At 46.6% G+C, this 27,344-nt stretch overlaps 1 protein-coding gene across 2 annotated transcripts in view; it reads left to right on the top strand.

The window, feature by feature from the left end:
* The window catches only part of LOC147712609 (5' exonuclease Apollo-like), a 101,791-nt gene extending 76,970 nt beyond the window's left edge, over positions 1-24,821 (top strand). For both annotated transcript variants that reach the window (XM_086923317.1, XM_086923316.1), the window contains one exon: positions 22,562-24,821. In XM_086923317.1, the coding sequence (XP_086779443.1) occupies positions 22,562-23,769 (1,208 nt within the window). In that variant the 3' untranslated portion in view covers positions 23,770-24,821. The remainder of the gene's footprint in view (positions 1-22,561) is intronic.
* The last annotated feature ends 2,523 nt before the right edge of the window (positions 24,822-27,344 follow it).

Raw genomic sequence — 27,344 nt, 5'->3', positions numbered from 1 at the left:
ATTTAAATCTTATGTGTTAGGGAAAAATAACTGACATCTTCAGAGAGCTCACTTGATAAAAACCTCTAGCTCTAATAAGAGCGAGGAAAATAAACCTTATTTTCCAAACAGCAGTTAGTTAAAAGACAAACTGACATTTTACCTCTTTCCTTGACCAGACAGCAAATGTGTCAAGATAAAAACAAGATGTAATGGCATCTTTATTGCTCATTCACTTTCTGAATGAAAAGGGCACCTGCTCCTTTCCAGCCTGAGTTTACTAGCCAAATGGGACTAGTAGGAGCTAAAAATAGTTTGACCTGATAATATTTTACTCGCATTTCCAAGTGGCTGAGTAGAATTTTGGAGGCCTGCTACTTTCTTCACGTCTTTTTGCCAGACATACAGAAAAGCCTGCATGGTCTCCATCGTACCTTTCTGAATCATCAATTGTGAGTTTGGCCTACACAGACCTCACTAATGGCGACCTGTTAAACAGTCTCTGAGCATTTAAAACTTAAAAGAAAGAGTAACTAAAAACATATTAACAAATGTGACCGACCTAACATGGCTTCAAAATAGATCTTTGCAGTACATATGTGGGCTCCGTGGAGACTAGGATCCTAGAGAAGCCAAGAATAACATTTTGGAGAAGAACGAAGCCAAGGTGAAAACTGAAATAGTGTCCCTGCATGCTCAGTCAGAAGCTGCTATCCTCAAATGTAAAGACCTTCAGAGCAGGTCTAAATGCAGCAATGGTCATGTTAGGAGCCTGGAGCAGGGAGAAGATGAACGCAGCCTGGAAGCATTCTTAGTGGGCTTATTCTTGACCATACTTGGAGATGACCAATCTGAAGTCCACATAGAAAGGATGCACAGAGTGGGCCCCAAGTAAGGTGGATGGAAAAATTAGTCATTCCTTTTGAAGCTTCACAGTTCTAAATAAAAAGAGAAAGTCCTTCTGGCAGCAAAGAATAAATAATTAATCCCTTTCCAGAACTGTAACTGCTCCCAGTAGCAAGATATTGAACCAGCTACCCTCTGGAGATACCTGTAATCCAGTGCCCCAAGGTATGCAGGAAAAGAAGGACGAGGGAGTAGGTTGGGTTGGAAGGTAAGAACCTGCCTTGGCACTTATGGGCGTGTGTTCTGCTAATTTCTCTAACTCTATAAAGCTGGGAATGGGACACCAAAACTCTTTGAAGATGTAGGGTCCTAGGGAATATTGAGAACCCATTCTACACAGTATGTCAAATCAGTACAAATGTGTTTTGCCAAAAGTGGACCAATCCCTTAGATATGAGTCCATGCAGTGCACTAGCCAAATATGGGTTTTATTTACCCTAGGGGCAGTAGGAGGTTTATTGATTCTTTATTTTGTTTCAAGTTCATGCGTGCTTTGGGATGTGAAAGGGAATTTGCTAGGAAATGATTGAGAAGCTGCAAATCACACTTTGGCATTATCCTATTGAATGGGTACTTACAAACTTTCTCTCGGGGACCAAATTTACAGTGTGGATTGTGTTCGAGGGCCGCACTGGTGGGGCCGGGGTCAGTGGGGGAGGGGGCAGGGCTAGAGCAACCAAAAAAAAACTGTGACCATGAGGTTGATCACAGGTCCCTGCAGCGGACGCCTTCGTCCACTGAGCCATCAGACCCGGCATACACACATCTCTCTCTCTCGTTCTTTCTCTCTCTCTCCCTCTCTTTCTCCCTCTCTCTCTCCCTCTCTCTCTCCCACTCCCTGTCTCTCTCCCACTCCCTCACTCTCTCTCTCCCTCTCTCCGTCTTCCTGTCTCACACACTCTGACTGTCTAACTCCCTCTCACTCCCTTTCTCCCTCTGTCTGACTCACTCTGACTGTCTCACTCTGACTGTCCCCCTCCCTCTCTTCCTCTTTCTCACTCTGACTGTCTCTCCCTCACTCTGTCTCCCTCTCTCTCCTTCCCTCTCCCTCCTTCCCTCTGTCTCCCTCTCTCTCCTTCCCTCTCCCTCCTTCCATCTGTCTCCCTCTCTCTCCTACCCTCTCCCTCACTCTGAGGTCTCCCTCACTCTGAGGTCTCCCTCCCTCGCTCTGTCTCCCTCACTCTGTCTCCCTCACTCTGTCTCCCTCACTCTGTCTCCCTCACTCTGTCTCCCTCACTCTGTCTCCCTCACTCTGTCTCCCTCACTCTGTCTCCCTCACTCTGTCTCCCTCACTCTGTCTCCCTCACTCTGTCTCCCTCACTCTGTCTCCCTCACTCTGTCTCCCTCACTCTGTCTCCCTCACTCTGAGGTCTCCCTCACTCTGAGGTCTCCCTCCCTCGCTCTGTCTCCCTCACTCTGTCTCCCTCACTCTGTCTCCCTCACTCTGTCTCCCTCACTCTGTCTCCCTCACTCTGTCTCCCTCACTCTGTCTCCCTCACTCTGTCTCCCTCACTCTGTCTCCCTCACTCTGAGGTCTCCCTCACTCTGAGGTCTCCCTCACCCTGAGGTCTCCCTCACCCTGTCTCCCTCACTCTGTCTCCCTAACCCGGTCTCCCTCCCTCTCTCTCCCTCCCTCCCTCCCTCCCTCTCCTTCCCTCTCTCTCCCTCTCTCTGTCTCCCTCTCTCTCCTTCTCTGTCTCCCTCTCCCTCCTTCCCTCTGTCTCCCCCTCTCTCCTTCCCCCTCTCTGAGGTCTCACTCTCTCTCCTTCCCTCTCTCTCCTTCCCTCTGTCTCCCTCACTCTGAGGTATCCCTCACTCTGAGGTCTCCCTCACTCTGAGGTCTCCCTCACTCTGAGGTCTCCCTCACTCTCCTTCCCTCTCCCTAACTCGAAGATCTCCCTCTCTCTCCTTCCCTCTCTCTGAGGTCTCCCTCTCTCTCCTTCCCTCTCCCTCACTCTGAGGTCTCTCTCTCTCGCCTTCCCTCTCCCTCACTCTGAGGTCTCCCTCTCTCTCCCTCACTCTGAGGTCTCCCTCACTCTGAGGTCGCCCTCACTCTGAGGTCTCCACCTCTCTCCTTCCCTCTCCCTCACTCTGAGGTCTCCCTCTCTCTCCTTCCCTCTCCCTCACTCTGAGGTCTCCCTCACTCTGAGGTCTCCCTCCCTCGCTCTGTCTCCCTCGCTCTGTCTCCCTCACTCTGTCTCCCTCACTCTGTCTCCCTCACTCTGTCTCCTCACTCTGTCTCCCTCACTCTGTCTCCCTCACTCTGTCTCCCTCACTCTGTCTCCCTTACTCTGAGGTCTCCCTCTCCCTCCTTCCCTCTCCCACACTCTGAGGTCTCCCTCTCTCTCCTTCCCTCTCCCTCACTGTGAGGTCTCCCTCTCTCTCCTTCCCTCTCCCTCACTCTGAGGTCTCCCTCTCTCTCCTTCCCTCTCCCTCACTCTGAGGTCTCCCTCTCTCATCTTCCGTCTCCCTCACTCTGAAGTGTCCCTCACTCTGAGGTCTCCCTCACTCTGAGGTCTCCCTCACTCTGAGGTCTCCCTCACTCTGAGGTCTCCCTCACTCTGAGGTCTCCCTCACTCTGAGGTCTCCCTCACCCTGAGGTCTCCCTCACCCTGTCTCCCTCACTCTGTCTCCCTAACCCGGTCTCCCTCCCTCTCTCTCCCTCCCTCCCTCCCTCCCTCTCCTTCCCTCTCTCTCCCTCTCTCTGTCTCCCTCTCTCTCCTTCTCTGTCTCCCTCTCCCTCCTTCCCTCTGTCTCCCCCTCTCTCCTTCCCCCTCTCTGAGGTCTCCCTCTCTCTCCTTCCCTCTCTCTCCTTCCCTCTGTCTCCCTCACTCTGAGGTATCCCTCACTCTGAGGTCTCCCTCACTCTGAGGTCTCCCTCACTCTCCTTCCCTCTCCCTAACTCGAAGATCTCCCTCTCTCTCCTTCCCTCTCTCTGAGGTCTCCCTCTCTCTCCTTCCCTCTCCCTCACTCTGAGGTCGCCCTCACTCTGAGGTCTCCACCTCTCTCCTTCCCTCTCCCTCACTCTGAGGTCTCCCTCTCTCTCCTTCCCTCTCCCTCACTCTGAGGTCTCCCTCACTCTGAGGTCTCCCTCACTCTGTCTCCCTCACTCTGTCTCCCTCACTCTGTCTCCCTCACTCTGTCTCCCTCACTCTGTCTCCCTCACTCTGTCTCCCTCACTCTGTCTCCCTCACTCTGTCTCCCTCACTCTGAGGTATCCCTCACTCTGAGGTATCCCTCACTCTGAGGTATCCCTCACTCTGAGGTATCCCTCACTCTCCTTCCCTCTCCCTCACTCAAAGATCTCCCTCTCTCTCCTTCCCTCTCTCTGAGGTCTCCCTCTCTCTCCTTCCCTCTCCCTCACTCTGAGGTCTCTCTCTCTCACCTTCCCTCTCCCTCACTCTGAGGTCTCTCTCTCTCTCCCTCTCTCTCCCTCACTCTGAGGTCTCTCCCTCTCTCTCCCTCACTCTGAGGTCTCTCTCTCTCTCTCCCTCACTCTGAGGTCTCCCTCACTCTGAGGTCGCCCTCACTCTGAGGTCTCCACCTCTCTCCTTCCCTCTCCCTCACTCTGAGGTCTCCCTCTCTCTCCTTCCCTCTCTCTCCTTCCCTCTCCCTCACTCTGTCTCCCTCACTCTGTCTCCCTCACTCTGTCTCCCTCACTCTCTCCCTCACTCTGTCTCCCTCACTCTGTCTCCCTCACTCTGTGGTCTCCCGTCACTCTGTGGTCTCCCTCACTCTGTGGTCTCCCTCACTCTGTGGTCTCCCTCACTCTGAGGTCTCCCTCACTCTGAGGTCTCCCTCACTCTGAGGTCTCCCTCACTCTGAGGTCTCCCTCACTCTGAGGTCTCCCTCACTCTGAGGTCTCTCTCTCGCCTTCCCTCTCCCTCACTCTGAGGTCTCCCTCTCTCTCCTTCCCTCTCCCTCACTCTGAGGTCTCCCTCACTCTGAGGTCTCCCTCTCTCTCCTTCCCTCTCCTCACTCTGAGGTCTCCCTCACTCTGAGGTCTCCCACACTCTGAGGTCTCTCTCTCTTGCCTTCCCTCTCCCTCACTCTGAGGTCTCTCTCTCTCGCCTTCCCTCTCCCTCACTCTGAGGTCTCTCTCTCTCGCCTTCCCTCTCCCTCACTCTGAGGTCTCTCTCTCTCGCCTTCCCTCTCCCTCACTCTGAGGTCTCCACCTCTCTCCTTCCCTCTCCCTCACTCTGAGGTCTCCCTCACTCTGAGGTCTCCCTCACCCTGTCTCCCTCACCCGGTCTCCCTCCCTCTCTCTCCCTCCCTCTCTCTCCCTCCCTCTCTCTCCTTCCCTCTCTCTCCTTCCCTCTCTCTCCTTCTCTCTGTCTCCCTCTCCCTATGTCTCCCCCTCTCTCCTTCCCTCTGTCTCCCTCTCTCTCCTTCCCTCTGTCTCCTTCCCTCTCTCTCCCTCACTCTGAGGTATCCCTCACTGTGAGGTATCCCTCACTCTCCTTCCCTCTCTGTCACTCGAAGATCTCCCTCTCTCTCCTTCCCTCTCCCTCACTCTGAGGTCTCCCTCACTCTGAGGTCTCCCTCTCTCTCCTTCCCTCTCCCTCACTCTGAGGTCTCCCTCACTCTGAGGTCTCCCTCTCTCTCCTTCCCTCTCCCTCACTCTGAGGTCTCCCTCGCTCTGAGGTCTCCCTCACTCTGAGGTCTCTCTCGCCTTCCCTCTCCCTCACTTTGAGGTCTCTCTCTCTCGCCTTCCCTCTCCCTCACTCTGAGGTCTCTCTCTCTCGCCTTCCCTCTCCCTCACTCTGAGGTCTCTCTCTCTCGCCTTCCCTCTCCCTCACTCTGAGGTCCCCACCTCTCTCCTTCCCTCTCCCTCACTCTGAGGTCTCCCTCACTCTGAGGTCTCCCTCACCCTGTCTCCCTCACCCGGTCTCCCTCCCTCTCTCTCCCTCCCTCTCTCTCCTTCCCTCTCTCTCCTTCCCTCTCTTTCCTTCTCTCTGTCTCCCTCTCCCTATGTCTCCCCCTCTCTCCTTCCCTCTGTCTCCCTCTCTGTCTCCTTCCCTCTCTCTCCCTCACTCTGAGGTATCCCTCACTTCTCCTTCCCTCTCTCTCACTCGAAGATCTCCCTCTCTCTCCTTCCCTCTCCCTCACTCTGAGGTCTCCCTCTCTCTCCTTCCCTCACGTCTGAGTCTCCCTCACTCTGAGGTCTCCCTCACTCTGAGGTCTTCTTCACTCTGAGGTCTCCCTCACCCTGTCTCCCTCACCCTGTCTCCTCACCCTGTCTCCCTCACCCTGTCTCCCTCACCCTGTCTCCCTCCCTCTCTCTCCCTCCCTCTCTCTCCTTCCCTCTCTCTCCTTCCCTCTCTCTCCCTCTCTCTCTCTCCTTCTCTGTCTCCCTCTCCCTCCTTTCCTATGTCTCCCTCTCTCTCCTTCCCTCTGTCTCCCCCTCTCTCCTTCCCTCTGTCTCCCTCTCTCTCCTTCCCTCTGTCTCCCTCTCTCTCCTTCCCTCACTCTGAGGTATCCCACACTCTGAGGTCTCCCTCACTCTGAGGTCTCCCTCACTCTCCTTCCCTCTCCCTCACTCGAAGATCTCCCTCTCTCTCCTTCCCTCTCCCACACTCTGTGGTCTCCCTCTCTCGCCTTCCCTCTCCCTCACTCTGAGGTCTCCCTCTCTCTCCTTCCCTCTCCCTCACTCTGAGGTCTCTCTCTCTCGCCTTCCCTCTCCCTCACTCTGAGGTCTCCACCTCTCTCCTTCCCTCTCCCTCACTCTGAGGTCTCCCTCTCTCTCCTTCCCTCTCCCTCACTCTGAGGTCTCCCTCACTCTGAGGTCTCCCTCACTCTGAGGTATCCCTCACTCTGAGGTATCCCTCACTCTCCTTCCCTCTCTCTCACTCGAAGATCTCCTTCCCTCTCCCTCACTCCGAGGTCTCCCTCACTCTGAGGTCTCCTCACTCTGAGGTCTTCTTCACTCTGAGGTCTCCCTCACTCTGAGGTCTTCCTCACCCTGTCTCCGTCACTGTCTCCCTAACCCGGTCTCCCTCCCTCTCTCTCCTTCCCTCTCTCTCCTTCCCTCTCGCTCCTTCCCTCTCTCTCCCTCTCTCTCTCTCCTCCTCTCTGTCTCCCTCTCCCTCCTTCCCTATGTCTCCCCCTCTCTCCTTCCCTCTGTCTCCCTCTCTCTCCTTCCCTCTGTCTCCTTCCCTCTCTCTCCCTCACTCTGAGGTATCCCTAACTCTGAGGTATCCCTCACTCTCCTTCCCTCTCTCTCACTCTGAGGTCTTCTTCACCCTGAGGTCTCCCTCACCCTGTCTCCCTCACTCTGTCTCCCTCACTCTGTCTCCCTCACTATGTCTCCCTAACCCGGTCTCCCTCCCTCTCTCTCCCTCCCTCTCTCTCCTTCCCTCTCTCTCCTTCCCTCTCTCTCCCTCTCTCTCTCCTTCCCTCTCTCTCCCTCTCTCTCTCCTTTTCTGTCTCCCTCTCTCTCTCCTTCTCTGTCTCCCTCTCCCTCCTTCCTCTGTCTCCCCCTCTCTCCTTCCCTCTGTCTCCCCCTCTCTCCTTCCCTCTGTCTCCCTCTCTCCCTTCCCTCTGTCTCCCCTCTCTCTCCTTCCCTCTGTCTCCCTCACTCTGAGGTATCCCACACTCTGAGGTCTCCCTCACTCTGAGGTCTCCTCACTCTCCTTCCCTCTCCCTCACTCGAAGATCTCCCTCTCTCTCTCCTTCCCTCTCCCTCACTCTGAGGTCTCCCTCCCTCACTCTGTCTCCCTCCCTCACTCTGTCTCCCTCCCTCACTCTGTCTCCCTGACTCTGTCTCCCTGACTCTGTCTCCCTCACTCTGTCTCCCTCACTCTGTCTCCCTCACTCTGTCTCCCTCACTCTGTCTCCCTCACTCTGTCTCCCTCACTCTGTCTCCCTCCCTCTGTCTCCCTCACTCTGTCTCCCTCACTCTGTCTCCCTCCCTCCTGTCTCCCTCCCTCCTGTCTCCCTCCCTCCTGTCTCCCTCCCTCCTGTCTCCCTCTCTCTCCTTCCCTCTCTCTACCTCACTCCGAGGTCTCCCTCACGCTGAGGTCTCCCTCTCTCTCCTTCCCTCTCCCTCACTCTGAGGTCTCCCTCTCTGTCCTTCCCTCTTCCTCACTCTGAGGTCTCCCTCTACCTCCTTCCCTCTTCCTCACTCTGAGGTCTCTCTCTCGCCTTCCCTCTCCCTCACTCTGAGGTCTCCCTCCCTCTCTCTCCTTCCCTCTCCTTTCCTCTCCCTCACTCTGAGGTCTCCCTCTCTCTGAGCTCTCCCTCTGTCTCCCTCACTCTGTCTCCCTCTTTCTCCCTCACTCTGTCTCCCTCACTCTGTCTCCCTCACTCTGTCTCCCTCACTCTGTCTCCCTCACTCTGTCTCCCTCACTCTGTCTCCCTCACTCTGTCTCCCTCACTCTGTCTCCCTCACTCTGTCTCCCTCACTCTGTCTCCCTCTGTCTCCCTCCCTCTGCCTCCCTCTGCCTCCCTCACTCTGTCTCCCTCCCTCTGTCTCCCTCCCTCTGTCTCCCTCCCTCTGTCTCCCTCCCTCCCTCTCCCTCCCTCCCTCTCTCTCCCTCTCTCTCTCCTTCCCTCTCTCTCTCCTTCCCTCTCTCTCTCCTTCCCTCTCTCTCTCCTTCCCTCTCTCTCCTTCCCTCTCTCTCCTTCCCTCACTCTGAGGTCTCCCTCACTCTGAAGTCTCCCTCACTCTCCTTCCTTCTGTCTCCCTCATTCTTAGGTCTCCCTCTCTCTCTCCTTCCCTCTCCCTCTCCGAGGTCTCCCTCTCTCTGAGGTCTCCCTTTTTAAAAAAAATATATTTTTATTATTTTTATACACAACTAGCGTACAAGATGACCAATCCAAATTACACAAGTGCATGGTCTCGTCAGGGCACAGGCTGCAATAACTTGACTCGCTACAGTGCAATCAAAGCAGAACATTCAAAAAATCGTTAAGAGCCTGCCCATAGCACGGATCGTTCCACATGAACATCGCACCATAAGGCCTCAGCATAATTAGGTCAACCTGCACCTACCCCCCTCCCCCATCCCATCTCACCGGCGTGTCAATCAAGTCTACTCAGTGCAACAATTTGTTAAAATAAAATAACTGAACATTGTCATGGTACCAGTCATGCAGCCATACGTAATCTCGTGACTACATCAGAAGTGGGGGGAAACCTTTTCCATGTCTCTCCACATTGCTGTTGTAGGACCGTTACATTACAATCAGTCATACCCCACAGGTGCACTCAGCTCCGAATCAGCATCCGTCCCATCCATTCTTAGTTCAGGGACCAAAAGCTTCCCGTGCCATATCATTGTGTGATTTTTGGGCCTGCTGCATCCGAATCACACTCTCACTCCCCCCCATGTAAGCAGAGGGGCCCTCCATCTAATGAAACTGGCCCCCGGGGGTCTTCCAATGGGACGTAATTTCTCTCTTGGCCAACACCAACCCCAAGTCCAGGAACTTGCTCGTCAGTTTTGTCTTGCTAGTGTAGGGAAATCAATGTAAAAGACAGGCTCCTTTATCCGGATTAATCTGTTGTTCGTAATATCCTTTAATACTGTGACGATGTCCTCCCAATAAGTGCCCAACTGCGGACAATCCCACAGCATGTGAAGAAGGCCCGCATCCCTCAACCTGCAGCGGGGGCAATGCGCAGTATCTACCCGAAAGTACTGATTAATCTTCTCTGGAGTAAGGTACGCCCTATGCAGTACAAAGAAATGAACCAATTGAAATCTAGCATTCCTAGTGCCTTCCATGCCCTCCTAACTATTTGCGTCCAGGCCAAGTCCGGTATTACCTTATCCATATCTTCTTCCAGTGTGATCGTAGTCTCTGCAGTGGTGACAGCCCCTCCTCAATCATTCGCCTATATAAACAGGTTACTGCCTTGAATGTACCCGCCGCCAAAGTTACATATTGGCATGCAGCTCTCACTGGCGGTTTTAACAGGCCCGTCCCCCAGTATCTCTGAATGGTGGTAACCAAGGCCGTATGGATTAAGTAATGACCCCGTGGCAGTCCAAATCTCTCCTGCAGTACGTCATACGACAAGAGAAGGCCCTCGCTATACAGGTCCCCCACTACCTGCAGCCCAAGCTCCTCTCATGACGCAAGGGCCTACCAATCTCCCCCATGCGGAAGTGCCGTACACATGCCCAGTGGTATCTCTGGGGCATATCTTTCTATGGTACCTTTTCCAACAAAGTCTCAGAGTGCGTTCCTCCATAGTTAATGAATCCATCCTTAGCTTTTGTTGCAAGATTACAAAGGACAAGACGTGCCGTGCCACCTCTGGTTCAAATTGACATTCAGGTCCCCTAAACTCCAGCGCCACTGCCTGGGTGAGCCCCTGGAGCTGCGGAGCCAGGTAGTACAGTTCGAAATCTGGGACAGCAAGTCCCCCCTCTGCCCTGGGCCGCATCAGGGTGTCCAACGCCACCCTTCTCCGTCCAGTTCCCCAAAGAAAACCGGTCACCATAGAACGGAGTTGACGAAAGAAGGCGAGAGATAACCACACCGGCAATGTACGGAAGAAGTAGAGCAGACTGGGAAGTGCCACCATCTTCAGCAACGCCGCTCGGCCCGCCATCGACAGTGGCAACGTTCCCCAGAGTTGCATGCTACTCCTAAGCCCTCTCATAGCTCTTCCAATATTTCCATCAACTAGGTCTTCCTGGGTATGGTAAACATGTGTCCCCAAGTAAGAGAGGCAATGAGGCTCCCATGTGACATCATGCACATTCGTAGGTGGGTCACGTGCCCGGGACACAGGGAAAAGGCAAGTCTTCCCCCAATTTACCCTCAAGCCAGAGATGTCTCCGAACCTGCGGAGGAGAGCACGCGCCCCCTCCAATGCCTCCCCATCATCCTCTAGGAACATCAATAAATCATCCGCATATAGTGATATGAAGTGTGTCTGATCACGGAGCCTCAGGCCCCAAAACGCCTTACCCAATCGATTGCAAGTAGCTAATGGTTCTATAGCCAGAGCAAATAACAGAGGGGAGAGCGGGCAACCCTGTCGGGTGCCTCGCCCTACTGGGTACGAGGAGGAGATGATCGTACCACTACAGATGGCCTTAAGGGCAATAGGAGGGTGGTTCAGGGCCAACAGGAGGCAGACCATGCCCCCACCCAGAGCCCAAGACACCATATAATAGTCAGCCACAGTACCTGCTGTCCTTTTTTTTTACCGGTTTCAACAGTCCCACCAGGGCCATCTATCAGTAGTCCACTCTCGGCGGTGTCACTCATTAAAAATCCCATCCCCCGTTTGGGGGGTGACCAACGGTCCCCCAGCACTGTCTGCATCTTAGAGGTCCGCGCCAGATTTTCCCCCTCCATCTTCAGATTCCGAGCCCATCGACTGCCCCTCTTGTTGTGAGCCTGTTATCACTGCTGTCGCCGCCAGAGCCCCTCTTTTGTCCGCTGCCATTTGGGTACTCTGCAGCGTCTTCTGGATTTTGTTGCACTTGCGGATGCGTTGCAATTTGCGCACCTGGGTAGGCTTCTGCTTTCCTCGGTTCCCCCTACCTCTGCGGTCCGTGCCAGCCCTGTACGATTCAAGCCAAGTCCATGCTTCTTCAGGAGTTTAGAAGAAGTGTGTCGTCCCATCCAGGATAACTCGTAACTTAGCTGGGAAGAGCAGAGAATATTGTATTCCTTCATCTCTTAGTTCTTTTTTCACGGACAAATAAGAGGCCCGGCGTTTTTGAACATCCTGGGTGTAATCCGGAAAGATCGTGACCGCACTGTTTGCCACCTGGAAAGGACCTGCCGAACGCGCCCGCTGTATCAGCAAATCTCTGTCTTTAAAGTGCAGAACCTTGACTACCACTGGCCGAGGCGGGCGACCCGTCGGGGGCGGCCGGACTGGAACCCTATGCGCCCTTTCCGAGGAAAAAAAGGACAGGCCTTCCGGGGCCACTACCGTCTTGAACCAGTTCTCCATGTAAGCGACCGCGTCAGGCCCTTCTGTCTTTTCGGGCAGAACTACTACCCGTACGTTGTTTCTCCGATTACGACTTTCAGAATCCTCTGCTCCCTTTTCCAGTGTCGCCAAGCAATCTAGTACATCATTCAACTTATGTTCTGCGGTCACCACCGCAGGCTTGAGATCCTGAAGCAGTAGCTCATTTTCCTTGACCCTGTCCGCCAGCTTGGAATGATCAGCTCTCAAGAGACCCAATCCTGTTGCGACCTGTGCAATATCCTGATGCAAGGACTCCTTGGTCGCTGTTATGGCTTTTAGTATTCCATCCAGGCGTTTGTTCAGTCTTTGTTCCTGCGCCGTTCCCTCCGGGTCGTTTTGGGCATTACGATCTTCTTCCAGCCCTTTCGCCTGATCCTGCCCTGGTTTCGGTTTCATCTCTCGGCTGTTCGTGGCCATCCCGGTCACCAAAGCCACCGCTTCTGCCACGAGTGTTTGTAACTCGCCCGTCAGTTATTCAGCGCCAGGCCGGCACCTCTCCAGCCAGCTCTCCGCAACGACCTTGTCATCTCTTCCGCCCGCTTGCACCTCTCCAGGTACCTGAGCTGTCTGCAAAACTTAGCTGCTCCCACCACTCTATCCTCAGCAGAGTGACCTCCCTTCAGGCCTTCAGGGTATATGTGGATCAGGCATCATTCTTCTCATGTCGCTTATCCTCCTGTGGTAACCCTAGCCACTTCTCAGCAGCACTGTATTCTGCCACTGGAACCTGACTGTAGATTGACACGGCACTCAGCCATCCAGGTGTGTCCAATCTGAACCCCAGCTCCCACGCCTCAAAGGGCCGCTCACCTTAGCTTGCCCCCTGCTCTGGTGATCGGCTTATCCTCCCTGGTATTTCTTCACCTCTCTCAAAGAAGGGGCCACAAATGCTATGGCTCTCATCAGTCGTTTTAACAGACAGATGTGGTCCGATATAGCGCCATTGTTGGCTCACCTTCCGGAGGATAAAAAAGAGGAAGCAGCAGCTATTTTACAGGATGGGGCGATGGCGGCCTCCGAATCCATTGACATTGCTATGGACATCTCTTCAGTAGCGTTTCGTCAATTGGCGGGAGCAGTGGCTCTCAGAAGACAAGGTTGGCTGAAGGCCAATTCTTTTAGACCGGAGGTACAGGCAAAAATCATTGACATGCCTTTCGACGGAGAGAATCTCTTCGGTAAACACATCGATGATGCTCTCCAAGGAATCAAGGCGGATACGGATACGGACACAGCGCGGGCGCTGGGGTCTCTTCAGCAGGGCAGATTCCAATCCTTTCGGAAGAGAGGATCTAGAGGCCAATTTAGCAAAAGATCATTGTACCAGTCCAACAGGTACCAGCCATACAATCAGCAAGGTTGCCGTCAATATTCCAGTAACCAGCAATTCCGTTCCTCAAATCCCTCTTACCATCAGCAATCCAGAGGAAAGAATGCCCCGAGGGGAAAGGCACAGCAATCTAATAGAGGTCAGTGACTTCATCAAGGCGCCCTCCACTTGGTCAGACCCCAGCAACGACCATTATCTCTCTTTTTTCAAAACAATGGTTGTCGATAACAGACAGATGGGTACTGGATATAATTCACCAAAGCCATACCCTGTAATTTGTACAGAGGCCCCCAAATCAACCTCCTGTCTTCAGACAGCAGCAACATCTATCAGCTCTCAAAGCAGAAGTATTGTCTCTGATAGAAAAAGGGGCTATAGAGGAAGTTCCGTTACTCACATTTCTTTCTGATAAAGAAAAAACAAACATCAAAATGGAGGCAGGTAATGGAACTGAGGGATCTGAATCACTTCAAGAAAATTCCGTTCCGCATGCTCTCACTTCTGGAGATTCTCTTACTTCTACGCAAAAAAGATTTTATGGCATCCCTGGATCTCTTGGACGCTTATTTCCATATTCGGATTCATGTAAAGCACAGAAAGTGTCTGCGTTTTGTAGTGGAAGGGCACCACTACCAGTTCAAAGTGCTGCCTTTTGGATTAAAATCAGCTCCAATGGTCTTTACAAAGTGCATGGCACCAGTGGCAGCTCACCTGAGATTGCAAGGGCACCAAATCTTCCCATATCTGGAAGATTGGCTTATAAAAGGATCATCTTACAAAGAAGTTCAGATCTCTCTAAAATGCTGCATGGATCTATTTAATTGCCTGGGCCTTCAAGTCAACCTGGAAAAGTTGTCCCTAGTGCCTTCGCAATCCCTTCAATTTCTAGGGGCCATGCTTCACACAAAGGAAGCGAAAGCCTATCCGTCAAAGGAGCAGATTCTAAAAACTTTAAACCTGGCATCTGCCCTACAGTCAAAAAAGTACACTTCAGTGAGAATTTACAAGTCCTTGTTGGGGATGATGTCTTCTTGTATCCCATTGATACCATATTGCCGTCTGCATATGAGACCTTTGCAGGAACTCCTCGACAAGCAGTGGATACAATCCCAGAGGTCCTTCGAAGATCAAATCTCCTTATCTTCTCAAATCCAACAAGCTATGTCATGGTGGAAGATCAGATAACATTTAACACAAGGTCTGCTATTCGAGCCCCAACGTCCCAGTTACGTAATGATGTCAGATGCTTCGCTTCAAGGTTGGGTGGCGCATCTCCAGGACCTCGAAATCCAAGGTCAATGGTCCAAACAAGAAGCTCAACTACATATCAACATGCTGGAACTGAAAGCAGTATTCCTGGGTTTAAAAGCCTTTCTCCCCAGGATACACGATTCTACAGTTAAGATAAGAACAGACAGTACAACAACAATGTACTGCCTCTTGAAACAAGGAGGTACAAGAGCGAAGCTGCTGTCGGCACAGGCGCAAAAAATTTGGAGATGGCTACTGCTTCACAACATCTCCTTCCAGGTACAACACATTCCAGGGATGAACAACACAAGGGCAGATATTCTGAGCAGATCAGCCAGTGTGTCCCACGAGTTGGAGCTAGCTCAAAATCAACTCCTAAGAGTGTTGCATCAGTGGGGTCCGCCAACGTTAGATTTGTTTGCAGACCAGAACAACTCAAAATGCAAACATTTCGCAAGTAGGTTTCTGCAGGCGGGAATCATGGGGCAATGCGCTCTATCTATGTTGGACAGGAATGGTCGCTTATGCATTTCCTCCATTCGCTCTAATATCCTGAGTACTTCAGAAAATGAGATCAGAGGCATGCCATTTAATCATGATAGCTCCAGCGAGGCCAAGGCAAGCTTGGTTCTCTGAACTTTTCCATCTCTCAATAGCTCCCAGGATTCAGTGCCCGATATCACAGGATCTGATTTCTATGAACAATGGACAAATTCTCCACCCAAAGATAAAGGTGGCAATGTCGTCATCTGGCCTAAAAAGGATTACACCATGGAAGCAACTGCAGGATGTTACTGTTATGAAAAAACCACACATGAAGAATACACAAAGGCTAAAGAGACTACTTAAATTGTTTTCCAAATGGCGCAGAGAAGGTTTGATTTCTATGGAAGAATTCAAGTTCATGAACAATGAATTCCCAGTCCTTCCTGGGTTCTACTTAATTCCCAAAGTTCATAAGTGCATAGTTCCAACGCCAGGAAGACCGATGTTTTCACGATAAAAAGTGCTAGTGAACAGGTCGGCCAATATATTGACTTTTTTCTGCAGGATATGGTAAATAACTTGCCGAGCTATGCCAGAGATACTAGTGACTTTCTGCAGAAAATTGGGGACCTAGAGTGGAACGAGGATGTGCTGTTAATAACTTTGGACGTAGAGTCTCTCTACACTAGTATAGAGCATATCAGTGGGTTGAAAGCAGCTAAACATTTCCTAAGCAGAAGAGTGCATGAATATCATGAACACAACAAAGTAATTATCAGCCTCATTGAATGGTGTCTTTACAATAATTTTTTCCTCTTTGGTAAAGATTTGTTTAAACAACTAAGGGGTGTGGCGATGGGATCCTGCTTCTCCCCCAGCTATGCGTGTTTACACGTAGGCTGGTGGGAGGAACAGGTCCTCAACACAAAACATAGTGTATGGGTTAATGAAAAGATTGTAAAATATTTACGTTACATTAATGATATTTTTATTTTATGGCAAGGGGATGAAGAAGAAGCATTTTTGTTCTTGAAAGAGATAAATGATAACTCCCTCAACCTCAATTTCACGTCCCACATGAGTAAAAGTGAAGTAGAATTTTTGGATGTGAAAGTGTACATCAAAAATGCCAGAATTGAAACAACTCTTTTCAGAAAACCTACTGCTGGTAACACGACACTGCACGCCACTAGTCTACATTCCAAGCATACTATCAATAGTATTCCTTATGGTGAGATCTTAAGACTCTTATGATCTTATGACAGGGATTGTCTCCATAAGACAACACAGTTTCATACAGGGTAGAGGTACCACGGACCATGTTAGGCGAATAATATCTTTGCTTGACTGGGCTCAGGGGACTGGCTCCCCGGTCGGGGTGGCCCTGTTGGACGCCGAAAAAGCGTTCGACAGGGTCACCTGGGCTTTTCTGTGGTCAGTGATGGAGAAGATGGGGTTTCCCAGAGAGTTTATTAAAGCAATAAGAACACTTTACTCTCAACCGACTGCGGTAATCCGGATTTCGGGCTCTCTGTCAGGTTTGGTGCGGATAGCAAGGGGGACGAGACAGGGTTGCCCCTGCTCCCCCTTGCTATTCGCTTTATATATTGATCCTTTTATCCGAAAGCTGGAAAAGAATTCTTCAATTAAACCAGTACAATTAAATGGCTGGGAAATAAAAGTTTGTGCCTATGCTGATGATATAGCCGTGGTTACGGCAGAACTCAACACGGCACTACCTAATATTATAAAGTCAGCAGAGGAATTTGGCCGTTTCTCTGGCTATAAATTGAATATTGATAAAACTCAGCTTATACACTCTGTGGTAGGATGTCCAGAGAATATGAAGATAGATAAAGAGGCCACATATCTTGGAATCAAAATTACTGCTACCATTGAGGACATTATCCCTATTAACCTAGATCCAGTAATAGTATCTTCCAATAGAATTTTAGAAAGGGTTAACAATCTGAAGCTTTCTTTACTAGGTCGAAGTAATTTGGTAAAAATGCTTATCTTTCCTAAATTCCTATACATATTTCGAGCCATACCGTTGTTAATACCATCAGGCTATTTTGCTCGTTTAGAGAGAATGAGCTCCAGATTTTTATGGGGGTACCGCCGGGCAAGGAGAGCGCTAAAAAGTTGTGAGCTATCTTGAGATAGAGGGGGGTGGGGCATGCCAAATTTCCAACTTTATCATTGGATGGCAATAATGCAATACGTGGGCGTACTTTTACTACCGGAAGATCATATAGAGGATTTTTTGATCCCCATCGATCTATGAAATGCTCCTGGGCACAGAGGCGAAACAATGTCTAAATCGGATCATAGAGCCCAGTTACTACAAAAAGACTAAATTCAAGATATTTGACACAGCCTTTCTTATTTGGCGATCTGTTAAAAGAAAATTTCGACTCAGTATAAATCTAACGAAATACACACCTCTGCAGAACTGCGCTTTTTGCCAGTGATATTTCAGGATGGGGTAATGTATAGGTGGAATAACCTAGGCATCAAGAAATTGGGAGATCTATTTACAGAGAAGGACTTTGTTTCATTTGATTATTTGATGCACACTTATCATATACCTCGCTCTGATTTTTTTAAATATCTTCAGGTACGTAGTTTTTGCTTGCAGAAGTTGTCACAGTCTTTAATGTTTTTGGAAAATATTGAAATTTTAGAAGCGCTAAAACACCATTCCAGTTAAATTAACAGCATCTTTAGTCTTGTTTGGTTGTGAAGAAAATGCGACTAATTCGATTCTAGATCCAGTCATTGGATTTGTGTTCATATGTATGTCTGCTTTTCGTTTTTGTATAACGTCAGGCTGGCTTGATGAAGAACCACCTAATATTATTTTGTGGCGAAATAAGCTTTTATCTATGTATTATCTTGAAACCGCATTATACAAACTGAAAGGTATAAGAAAGACATTTGCTCGCAACTTATGGTCTCCAGTTACTAATTGGATAGGAAATTGAGAAGCTTTTGTTATCGCTTCTGGTTTTCATCTATAATGTGCTTCTGTTTCTTGTCTTTTTTCTCTTCTTTTTTCTTTTCTTTTTTGTTCTTACTCTGTATTTTCTCTGCTTTATGGTTTATAGCAACTGATCTATTGTTTTGGCAACTCTGCTTATCATGGATTTGAATTGTATTATTGTTCCTTTTTGTTGATTGGATTTTTTTTCCCTCTTTGCTGATGCCAAAAAACTTAATATAAAAAAAAAGAGAGATCTTAAGACTCAAGAGAATATGTAGTTCCACTGGTGATTTTGAGATATGCTTGAAAGAGATGAAGGCTAGGTTAAAGACACGTGGATACTCTGACATTATGCATCAAGCTATAACTAAAGCTAGCCTACGTTCTAGAGAAAGCCTTTTTCCATCGAATCCAATTGACCCTGACAATTTGGATACTGATTCGATTGCGACCAACGAGAGTAAAGACTGTCCTAGGTTAATTACTGCTTTCAGTAATGAAGAAAGCAAAATCATGACTATCATCAAGAGAGATTGGCCCATTGTGTTAACAGACATAGTACTGGGTTCTAAGTTACCTAGTACCCCGTTGGTCACTTTTCGAAGAGCTAAAAGCATGGGATCTGCTCTGGACTGGAGCAGTCCAGAGACCAGACTGAACACTATGTGGCTTCAACCTGCATTAGGGTACCAGAAGTGTTCCACATGTAGGGCGTGCAAATTTGGAATCAACAAGACTCACTATCGAACTACTTTCAGTTCCTCTGATATTGCCATTTCTGGTAGCTTTAACTGTAAGACTGATTTTGCAGTTTATGTCCTGACGTGTACATGTGGCCTAAATTACATTGGCAGTACAAAACTACAGGTACACGTCAGGATCCTACAGCACCTTAGAGCCATCCTGCATAGTGACCCTGCCTATCCGGTAGCACACCATTTTAAAAGAACACATAATAACAACGTAGCTAGCCTGAAATACTATGTGGTGGGGTCCGTTCCTAAATTGCGCAGAGCTGGAAACAGAGAACTTCAGTTGAGGCAACTTGAAGCAGCTATGATCTTGGAATTTGATAGCAAATGGCCCAATGGGCTTAATAACACAGAGGATATGTATAACTTTTTATGGGTATATTGTTCCCTTATCAATTTGCACATGGGATTTAGTCTCACCATCTTACCCTTCTCTTTCAAGCAAATTACTTTTATAGGGTCTATTTTGTTCATGAATCTTTTTGTCTTGGTAGACAGGTTCCCTGTAACCAATGATATGATACATCACACCGACAGTCACCTGTATACATGATAAATATTGCTCTTCACTTTTTATACACTACAAATAGTTTTTGGACTAATAATAGGTTTGATGAATTACTGTTTTTAAATATGTTATTTATATGGTTTTAACACTGGATTTTGGTTACAACCATTTTTATTGTTAACAATATTTATACATATATCTGTGTATCATACACTTTGCACTTTAGAGTATATATTGTACTAACTTTTGCACAGTTTTTGCACATCAGGCAGAGGTGTTACCTAGTTATATATGAATATTCGATGCACTTTATTATGATAACATCCTCCATCCAGTACTGTCTATTGCATCAAAAACAGTATACTGATACCTTATGTCTGACTAGGTTTGTTACTTCCTTCATTTCGTGGGATTTATCCGTTTAAATTGTAGTATGTATTTATACAGAAATATAATTGCAAAATATTGGAAGTTCCAGGCATTTATGCTAATTTATTTTCTTGTATATTTTTAAACGACTCAGAAAAAATTGGTCGTAAATACGCTTCCTAAAATGTGTGGCTTTAGTGTTTTAAATACATTTATGTATTTTAGGGCTGTATTATTACACATAAAGATAGTGTTTTATGTCACCGAATACGAAAACGTGTTGACAGTATTTTTACATGGTTTATGGTCACATGACCAGCAATGAGAAGGATTGGGGGGCGTGCACTTTGAATGCAATTATAAAAACAAAAAGGTGAATGCAATCTGCATGTGATCAAGGGCTCGTGAGCCCGAAAAGCGTCATTGCTGTTTACCTGTAAAATGAAGAAAATCGATTTGCCAGATCCTGTGGTCTGTCTCCTGCTTCGCCGGTCCGTGGGGATTGAAAGTGGTTTTGGAGTGTTCCTGCATAGATATAGTAGTTTATGGATAGATGTTTGGATAATGCACCATATTAGTCCTGTTCTAGGTAATCTGCATTTCATCTTCATAGTTAGCAGAGACTGTTTATTAATACTGGATGATGTGCAATAGATTATACTTCGCAAGGTTTAGGAGCAGAGCCCAGAGATCGTAGGGTTCTATCCTGGAAACACTATGAGATATATGTACTACTTGCTACTCTGATACAAGCATGGGAATCTATGAAAGCGTCAATACTGGAGAAAAAAGTATTTACTTACCTGCACACTATGGTTCTCTAGTATTATCTTTCATAGATTCACATGCGCCCGCCCACCTCCCCGTTTCTCAGGTAGTACATTTTACCTCTGGATATATCCATGTCTCTTACTTGGGGCTGGAAATCTAAGGTAGGGGAGCTCTGCTGGGGAGTGTGATGTCAGGGCTTTCTGCTGATTGACTGAGTTTTAGACCAAACAACAAGGAGGTCTAGTTACCAAATTATGTCATTCCCTATGGGATTTTCTATGCAGTCTTTCTCTATGGTACTGCTATGGTCATTCTGTTACCGTGAGACTCCCACCATGAAGACGGGAAAGATACAAGCATGTGAATCTATGAAAGATAATACTGGAGAACCATAGTGTACAGGTAAGTAACTCGTTTTTTTTATTTGTGATCCTAGTGAAACCAGACATTTTTTGATCTGTATCACAAGAGCAATTAGCTACTGGCATACTCATGAAATGTTCCATTAAACACATGTGTCTGTGTATGTATGCGTGTGTTCTGTGTGTTACACACATTGTCCATGTGTGATGGAACTAAATTAAAGGTGGCACGAGTGCCCCTTTGGCTCCCATGGTCACAAAATGAAGTTGAGGTTACTTTCCCAAACAGTGAAACTGTATTCAGGACATTCCTGAAACTGGAGAGAGGGGACGTAGACATTGAAACACGAAAAGAGTTCCCCATTAAAATCAAATGAGTTCATTATGCTGCACAGAGCGGCTGATAAGTCTTCCTAAATACTTCCTCATGGTGGATGATAGAGGTGAAGGGTGGGGCTGCAGTTGCTGTTGTCAAAAGTGTGAAGGGTCCTTTTGAAATAATTTTGTCGAACGGAACCCTGGTAGGTGCGGATGTTGCTAGTACGGTACAGAAAGCTGACAACTATGTGTACATCGTTTGGGGGGTTTCCAACTAAGTGCTGACCCTGCTGTGAGAATCATCACCCTAAACAAAGGCTTAGTCTGGAGGACAGCCTTAGAAGAACACATGAAAGATGGACCAATCCAAACAGTTTGTGAAAGTGTCGACAGAGAATAGATATCCCCGTCTGCTGTACCTGTATAAGAATGGGAATTGATAAATCATTTCTTGTTCCAGTTCCAAGTTCTCTTTGATCATGCAGGAGGTACTCCGCAGAGTACACAGAGTACTACTGCACAGCCATGGCTGGTTGGCAGTACTCCTGGTGGGTATTGCTTTGAGAAGAAGTATCCATCAGAAGAATAACATGTCTTCCTTCGTTAATGATTTACCCTGTGGACACTGTGATTCGCTGCCTTCCCACTTCCCTTGCGAGCTTCTAATGTTGCTAATAAGATTCCAAGGTATGCAGTGTACTGTCTGATGTTATTGCCTCTGTCATGTACAATCTCCATTCCATTCTGCATGAACTAGTGAGGCATGGAAAAGCTCATCGATTTGGTGCCTTATATAGCTTTGTGCCTTGACATTCTGGGTGGGTAAAGCCCAGCTGTATCTGCCTAGCGCCACCTGGTGGAGCGGAAAGTTATTGGGGGCAGAACATTTTCTGGATCCAGTCTGGCACCTGAACGATATTCATAAGGTGAGGAATCTGCCTGAAGATGAGCAGAAATATTGCTTTAGAAGGTACGTAACTAAGTGTGTACTTATTAGTTTGCAATTGTTTTCAACAGGTGGTACAGTTGGTGATATTAGCCAACAGTTCAACCATATCATCGAAAAATGAAAATAGTAGAAGACCTACTCGCTAAAATAACATGGAGTAACACCCATATCATGAGGCACCACAATCTGAATGGATTGAGGCTGAGGATCACATAACCTAATACTCCATTTCCCCTTCACCATCATAGGCGCACCCTTCAGTTAGTAGTAACTTAATAGCAGACCCGTACCTCCAAATAGAGCTAGGTTTGTCAATTGAAAATTGTGAATGTTGCAGTAGGAAAAAAGCCTAAAGTAACCTACTTGATATTCTGGAGTGCACTATATGACAGTAAGTATTTAGCCAATTATAGAAGACTATGGACAAAACAAAATAATGTCTGGTAATGTTTATGAGTTACTTCAGAACTTGTAATAAACTTTTATTTATACATTATTGCTAAGTGTCTGCATTTACTCATAAGCAGTTATAGATTTAAATACTTTTTCCATAATTGACCTTGGATTGACAAACTATTGTTAATTGTTTAAGATTGTCATGCTATGCTTAGCAAGTTTTTCCCGCACTAAAATATTTTCTCCTTAACAGGTCTTTACAGCATAGGAAAAGAGTCATTACTGATTGAATTAGCCAGGTTTTTTCAAACGTGGATTGTTGTGAGTCCCCAAAGACTTGAATTACTAAAGCTTTTAGAACTGGAAGATGTTTTCACATCAGAAGAAGCAGCAGGTAGGATCAGCGTTGTTGAGCAGTCTGCTGTAAACTCTGCGAACATGATGCACTGGAATCGCACTCACCCAACAATTGCAATTCTGCCAACCAGCCGACAAGTTAATATGTGGCACAAGGATATTCATGTCGTCCCCTACTCTGACCATTCGTCCTTTGAAGAGCTGCTTGAATTTGTAGGCAGATTGAAGCCCTCCTCCTTAGAGCCTGTTGTTAAGACCAAAATGTGCCAGGTGTATTTCAGGGATTACCTAGGCTCACCCCAAAACACGTTGTTAAATGTAAAAGTTCCAAAATCTGTTATGGAGTTTATGAGGCATCCAAAACAATCTTTGCACTGTTTGGGTAGAAAAGCTGAACGATTGCCAGTACCATCTACCTCTCTTCACTTTCATAAAGGAGTGATATTTGAATCTCCAGAGAAAAATGGACACTATCAGAAGGCATTGCGTAGTCTGAGAGACAATCAGCAGAGTGAAACAAATTCACAGGTAGATGGAACATTAGCTACTACGGAAAAGTGTTCCAAGACGGCTTCGCCACGTGACCGGAAGAGAAAGGATGCAGAAGTGCCTGGTAACTCAAAGAAATGGCAATTGAAGAGAACTCTTCAAGAACCCATTTGCTCCAGCCCATGTAAAAGCATAACTCTTGCTGTAATGGAGGACAAGAAGGTATATCCGTTCAGCTCTCAGAGTCTCTTGGTTCAGTGGCTCATAGCAGGACGCACTGCCAAAACTAGTAGTTGCAATATATTATCAGAGAAAGACATTCTATCTTACTCAAATGCTGAGCATATGGACTTCACCAAGCAACATTCATCCACAAAGGACCACTTGGTAAATGCCCAGCCTATTGACGGAGTAAGGACACGTTCTGTACAAGTGAGGCAATGCTCTGCGAGCAGTTTTTCCAAAGGTTCTGTTGTTAGGGTTCATCGTGGGGGACAAGAACAATTTCCTTTGGTTCCTCTAAGCAAAGTGATTGTCTACAATAGTGAACAGTTCCACAGAGCAGTTGACAACTATTGCCATAAATTCAAAATCAAGCCAATAGAGATTATATGATTACATTTTTAGGAGTGAAAGATGCTAGAACACTACTAATGTGTATAATAAATGTGTGAAACCAAAGGTATGGCTTTGTGGCCTTCCCCTACTGACTACCTTTGTTTCTTTTTCTTTAGATACCTCTGTCTCCGATCAGGTGTGTTTGCATTGTCTTTGGCTATGTCTCCTGCTCAATATACAAATCCTATATCTCTCGCAAAATCAAATGTTCCTGTTTTATAGGCTTGAGGAGCGCGCTGGAATATTTCTAGTAGAGTGATTCGATGTTCTTGAATATGGCAAGGTTAAATCAGATAGGATTGCTAGTAACATTGTGCAGATTAAATAGGACATATTTTCATATAGCAACACATATATCAGAAACTAGTTTTCTAGGGTTGTACTTAATATTTTGCTTAATATTTTGCATTTTTTCAAGCAGTGGTGCTTTTGCTAGTAGTCACCAAAGTGACATCCGTAAGAAAAAGTGCAAAAATAGCATCTGTGCATTAAAATAGTAAATGTTGAAAATCAACAAAAAGAAAACAATTATCCTAATCATCTACATTTGATACATTAAGAGTTCTATCAAATTTAGAGTTGCTGATGGAAAACCAACTGAACCAGGCCCTCCAAATACCAATAGTTGTGTTGGGACTTTTCATATTTTGTCCATTTTAACTGTGTTGCTGACAATCCATGTAGGAGTCCCGCAATTCGTACTACTGTGTTGCTTCAAGTCAGATTGACAAGCAATCTCATTGCTTATCTTACAGCATTGAGATGTTTCTTTCAGTATCTGGAAGGTAGTTTGTATGGTCCATACAGTGTTTCCTGCTTTTATTGTATTTCTTAGGTTTTTGTAGCAGTACTAATTTTCTAAAAAGATATGTGTTCAAATGTAAGTAAAACGTTTCTGCATTTTTTTTTATATAAAGATGTTAACGGTAGTACAAAATGTGTATGTCAAAAGAATAATGATGCTGAGACCTGTTTTATTTTGGGACCATTGCAATTCGTCTCGAAAATAAAATTGTTCCAATTCCTCCCAATAAAGACTGTGTGCTGCATTATGCTATGGATTGCTTAAGTGTAATATTAGTTTACATGTTCACTTTGACTATCCGTTATAGGTTGTGTATTGTAGACTACGCTTACCTAGTTTATACATTTTATAAACTTCTGCAACTCGTGTGCAGTGGACACTTATCTTAATGTTCTGACGCATCTGTACATTCCTACAACCCATTTCCTAATCAATGTGATAGAGCAAGGTCTCAGAGAAAAGAAACTTGCTCGGAAGCAATCCGCTCGTTTAACTCACTAACAAGTTATTAATAAAGTTTTGTGGAAACTAATACACAATTACACGAACATTTGTGGGTTAGTGAAACTTGCATATGGATGTACTAATGCAGATAACATTGAAGAAGGACTAACACCACTTTAAACGGGAAATCTGTTTTGCGTATGCATCAACTACATCTACGTAGTATGACAAGTTAATGTTTGGAGGGAAATTCTGGCGCATGAGCAGAAGCTATTAACATGGCGACTTGAAGACTCGCATGTATCGCACCTGCTTATCTGAAAATAAATAAAGCTATTTTACTAATGCTAACACGGATAAGTATAATAAATAAAGTAGGATAGAGTAGAGGTAGGTGGTATGCAGTGCAAACACTTATCTTGAAAAATTAACATCTGTCTTATGACTTTTATCATTAGTGCGTATTTGGGCCTTTCTCGCATAACTGAATGAGCTAAATTACGCAAAGTCTGCGCATGCACACTGAGTGAAGCCATGAAGGCCATGACACAGCAGTTGAAAGAGAGCCAAGATCGAGTGCTCCTTCATGGAAACGGATAGTGCAGAGTTCAACAGCGAAATGTTCTATTCATCATAATGTTTTAATGTTTCTATATTGATACAAGTAGAATATGCAAATACAATTTGTGTATACAAAGTAAGGGGTTGGGTTTACGAACATTGGTTTAACTGAATTTAGTGACATGTAAGCATGGTGTGATGAAGAACCCCTTTGCCGTACCAATCAAATTTAGTATTTTTGCGATATTGAAACATTAATGGGTGGAACATGCAGAACGAAAAGTATAATTAAGATAGCTTTAGTTAATTAGTCAGAGCTGAGGAGAGATGCAGATAGATACTTGCTGTATGATGGGTAGAAAAGCTGATTCTGTGAGATGTTGAATTGCTAATGAGCTGATTGCAAAACATGAAGCAGAAATTTGTATCCCGATTTAATTGGATTAGATCTGAAGATTGCAGAAGAATCTCGAGGAGGAAGAGCCTGTCAGAGAGGGGTGTGCGCAACCGTCGGTATCTTAGAGAGGGAACTATCCTGTCCTGAAGTCTTTGTCTTCTGAATCTATCTCAGGGGACCCCCAACAGCCCTTTGGCCAGGGGGTTGGTCATCCACACCATCTTTGGTAAATATAATTTTCTGTTATTTACTAATGTTTTTGATCTTTTCTCTCTGTCCTCTCCCTTTCCGACATCAGTTATTGCGTGAGTCTGAGATAAATGCATTGTTTATTAATTGAATTTTCTCTCCTATGAATGATGGTGACTGCACTGTATTGAGATTGTTCACATGCATCTAAAATTTTAGATAAAGATTTGAAAACTTCTTGAGGCTGTGGTGATTTACTTAAATATAAAAAAGTTAGTTTTATGTTAATTATCGCCATCAACAAAATTCAACTAATGGTCCATCGACCAGAGGAAAGAGCTTGTTGATCTGTGAAGGGTCACTTAAAAATAGAACTTAGGTATTGAATAAACTAATCCTAAACAGTTTCTGAATTATATAAAACTTGAATCACAAAAGGACACGCTAGTATTGGTTAGACGAGCAGCGCAAGCCTGACCTTTGATTGGTAGCTTAATAGGAGCTTTGTTAGGATTGGATAAGAAAGAAATTGTATGTTGAATTCTGATTTGATCGCTGGTGTGAATCGCGCTGAGATAGCACGAGACAAAGGTAACAGAGTTCGAGGGTTTACGGAAAACTCTTTCATATATCGTTCGTCTAGAATGTATGGAGGAAAGAGGAAGATGACATTAATAAAGAAAATTAAGAATTTCTTTAAGAAAGATAAGCCTGTGTTGACTAGAGAGAATTTCTATTCCACCACCAAAAGCGCCTGCTTCATTTATGATGATGGAAAGAGGATATCTTACTTGCATATGGTTGGAGAATTGAATGGATTATACCAAAGGTGAAGGTGTTCTAGCTTTCCCAGAACATGGTTAGTTTAATGGGAGAATTCTGAAGAATTTGAGAATCCGAATTAATGATTTAGAACCAAGGCCTAGGTTCATTCCGTATAAGACTTTGGAAAAATGGGAAACTGAGGCGTTTAAAAGAGAGAAATTCAGAGGTGGCAAGAGATTTAGAGGATTCTTACCTAGATATCCATATGATTCACGTGCGGATCAGATAAAGCAATGGAGAAGAGCTGTGGTATCAGAGGGTTTATATCCAATGTTAAAGGCTGAAGAGCAGTCCAGAGGCAAGTGTAAGGAGAAAACAACTCAAATGGATGTGTCAAGAGTATGGAGAATC

This window comes from Lissotriton vulgaris, chromosome 5 (genome assembly GCF_964263255.1).
Source record: "Lissotriton vulgaris chromosome 5, aLisVul1.2, whole genome shotgun sequence".
In the NCBI taxonomy this organism is placed as follows: Eukaryota; Metazoa; Chordata; class Amphibia; order Caudata; family Salamandridae; genus Lissotriton; species Lissotriton vulgaris.
Note: the sequence above shows the minus strand (reverse complement) of the source record. Positions and strands in the feature narration are given on the sequence as shown.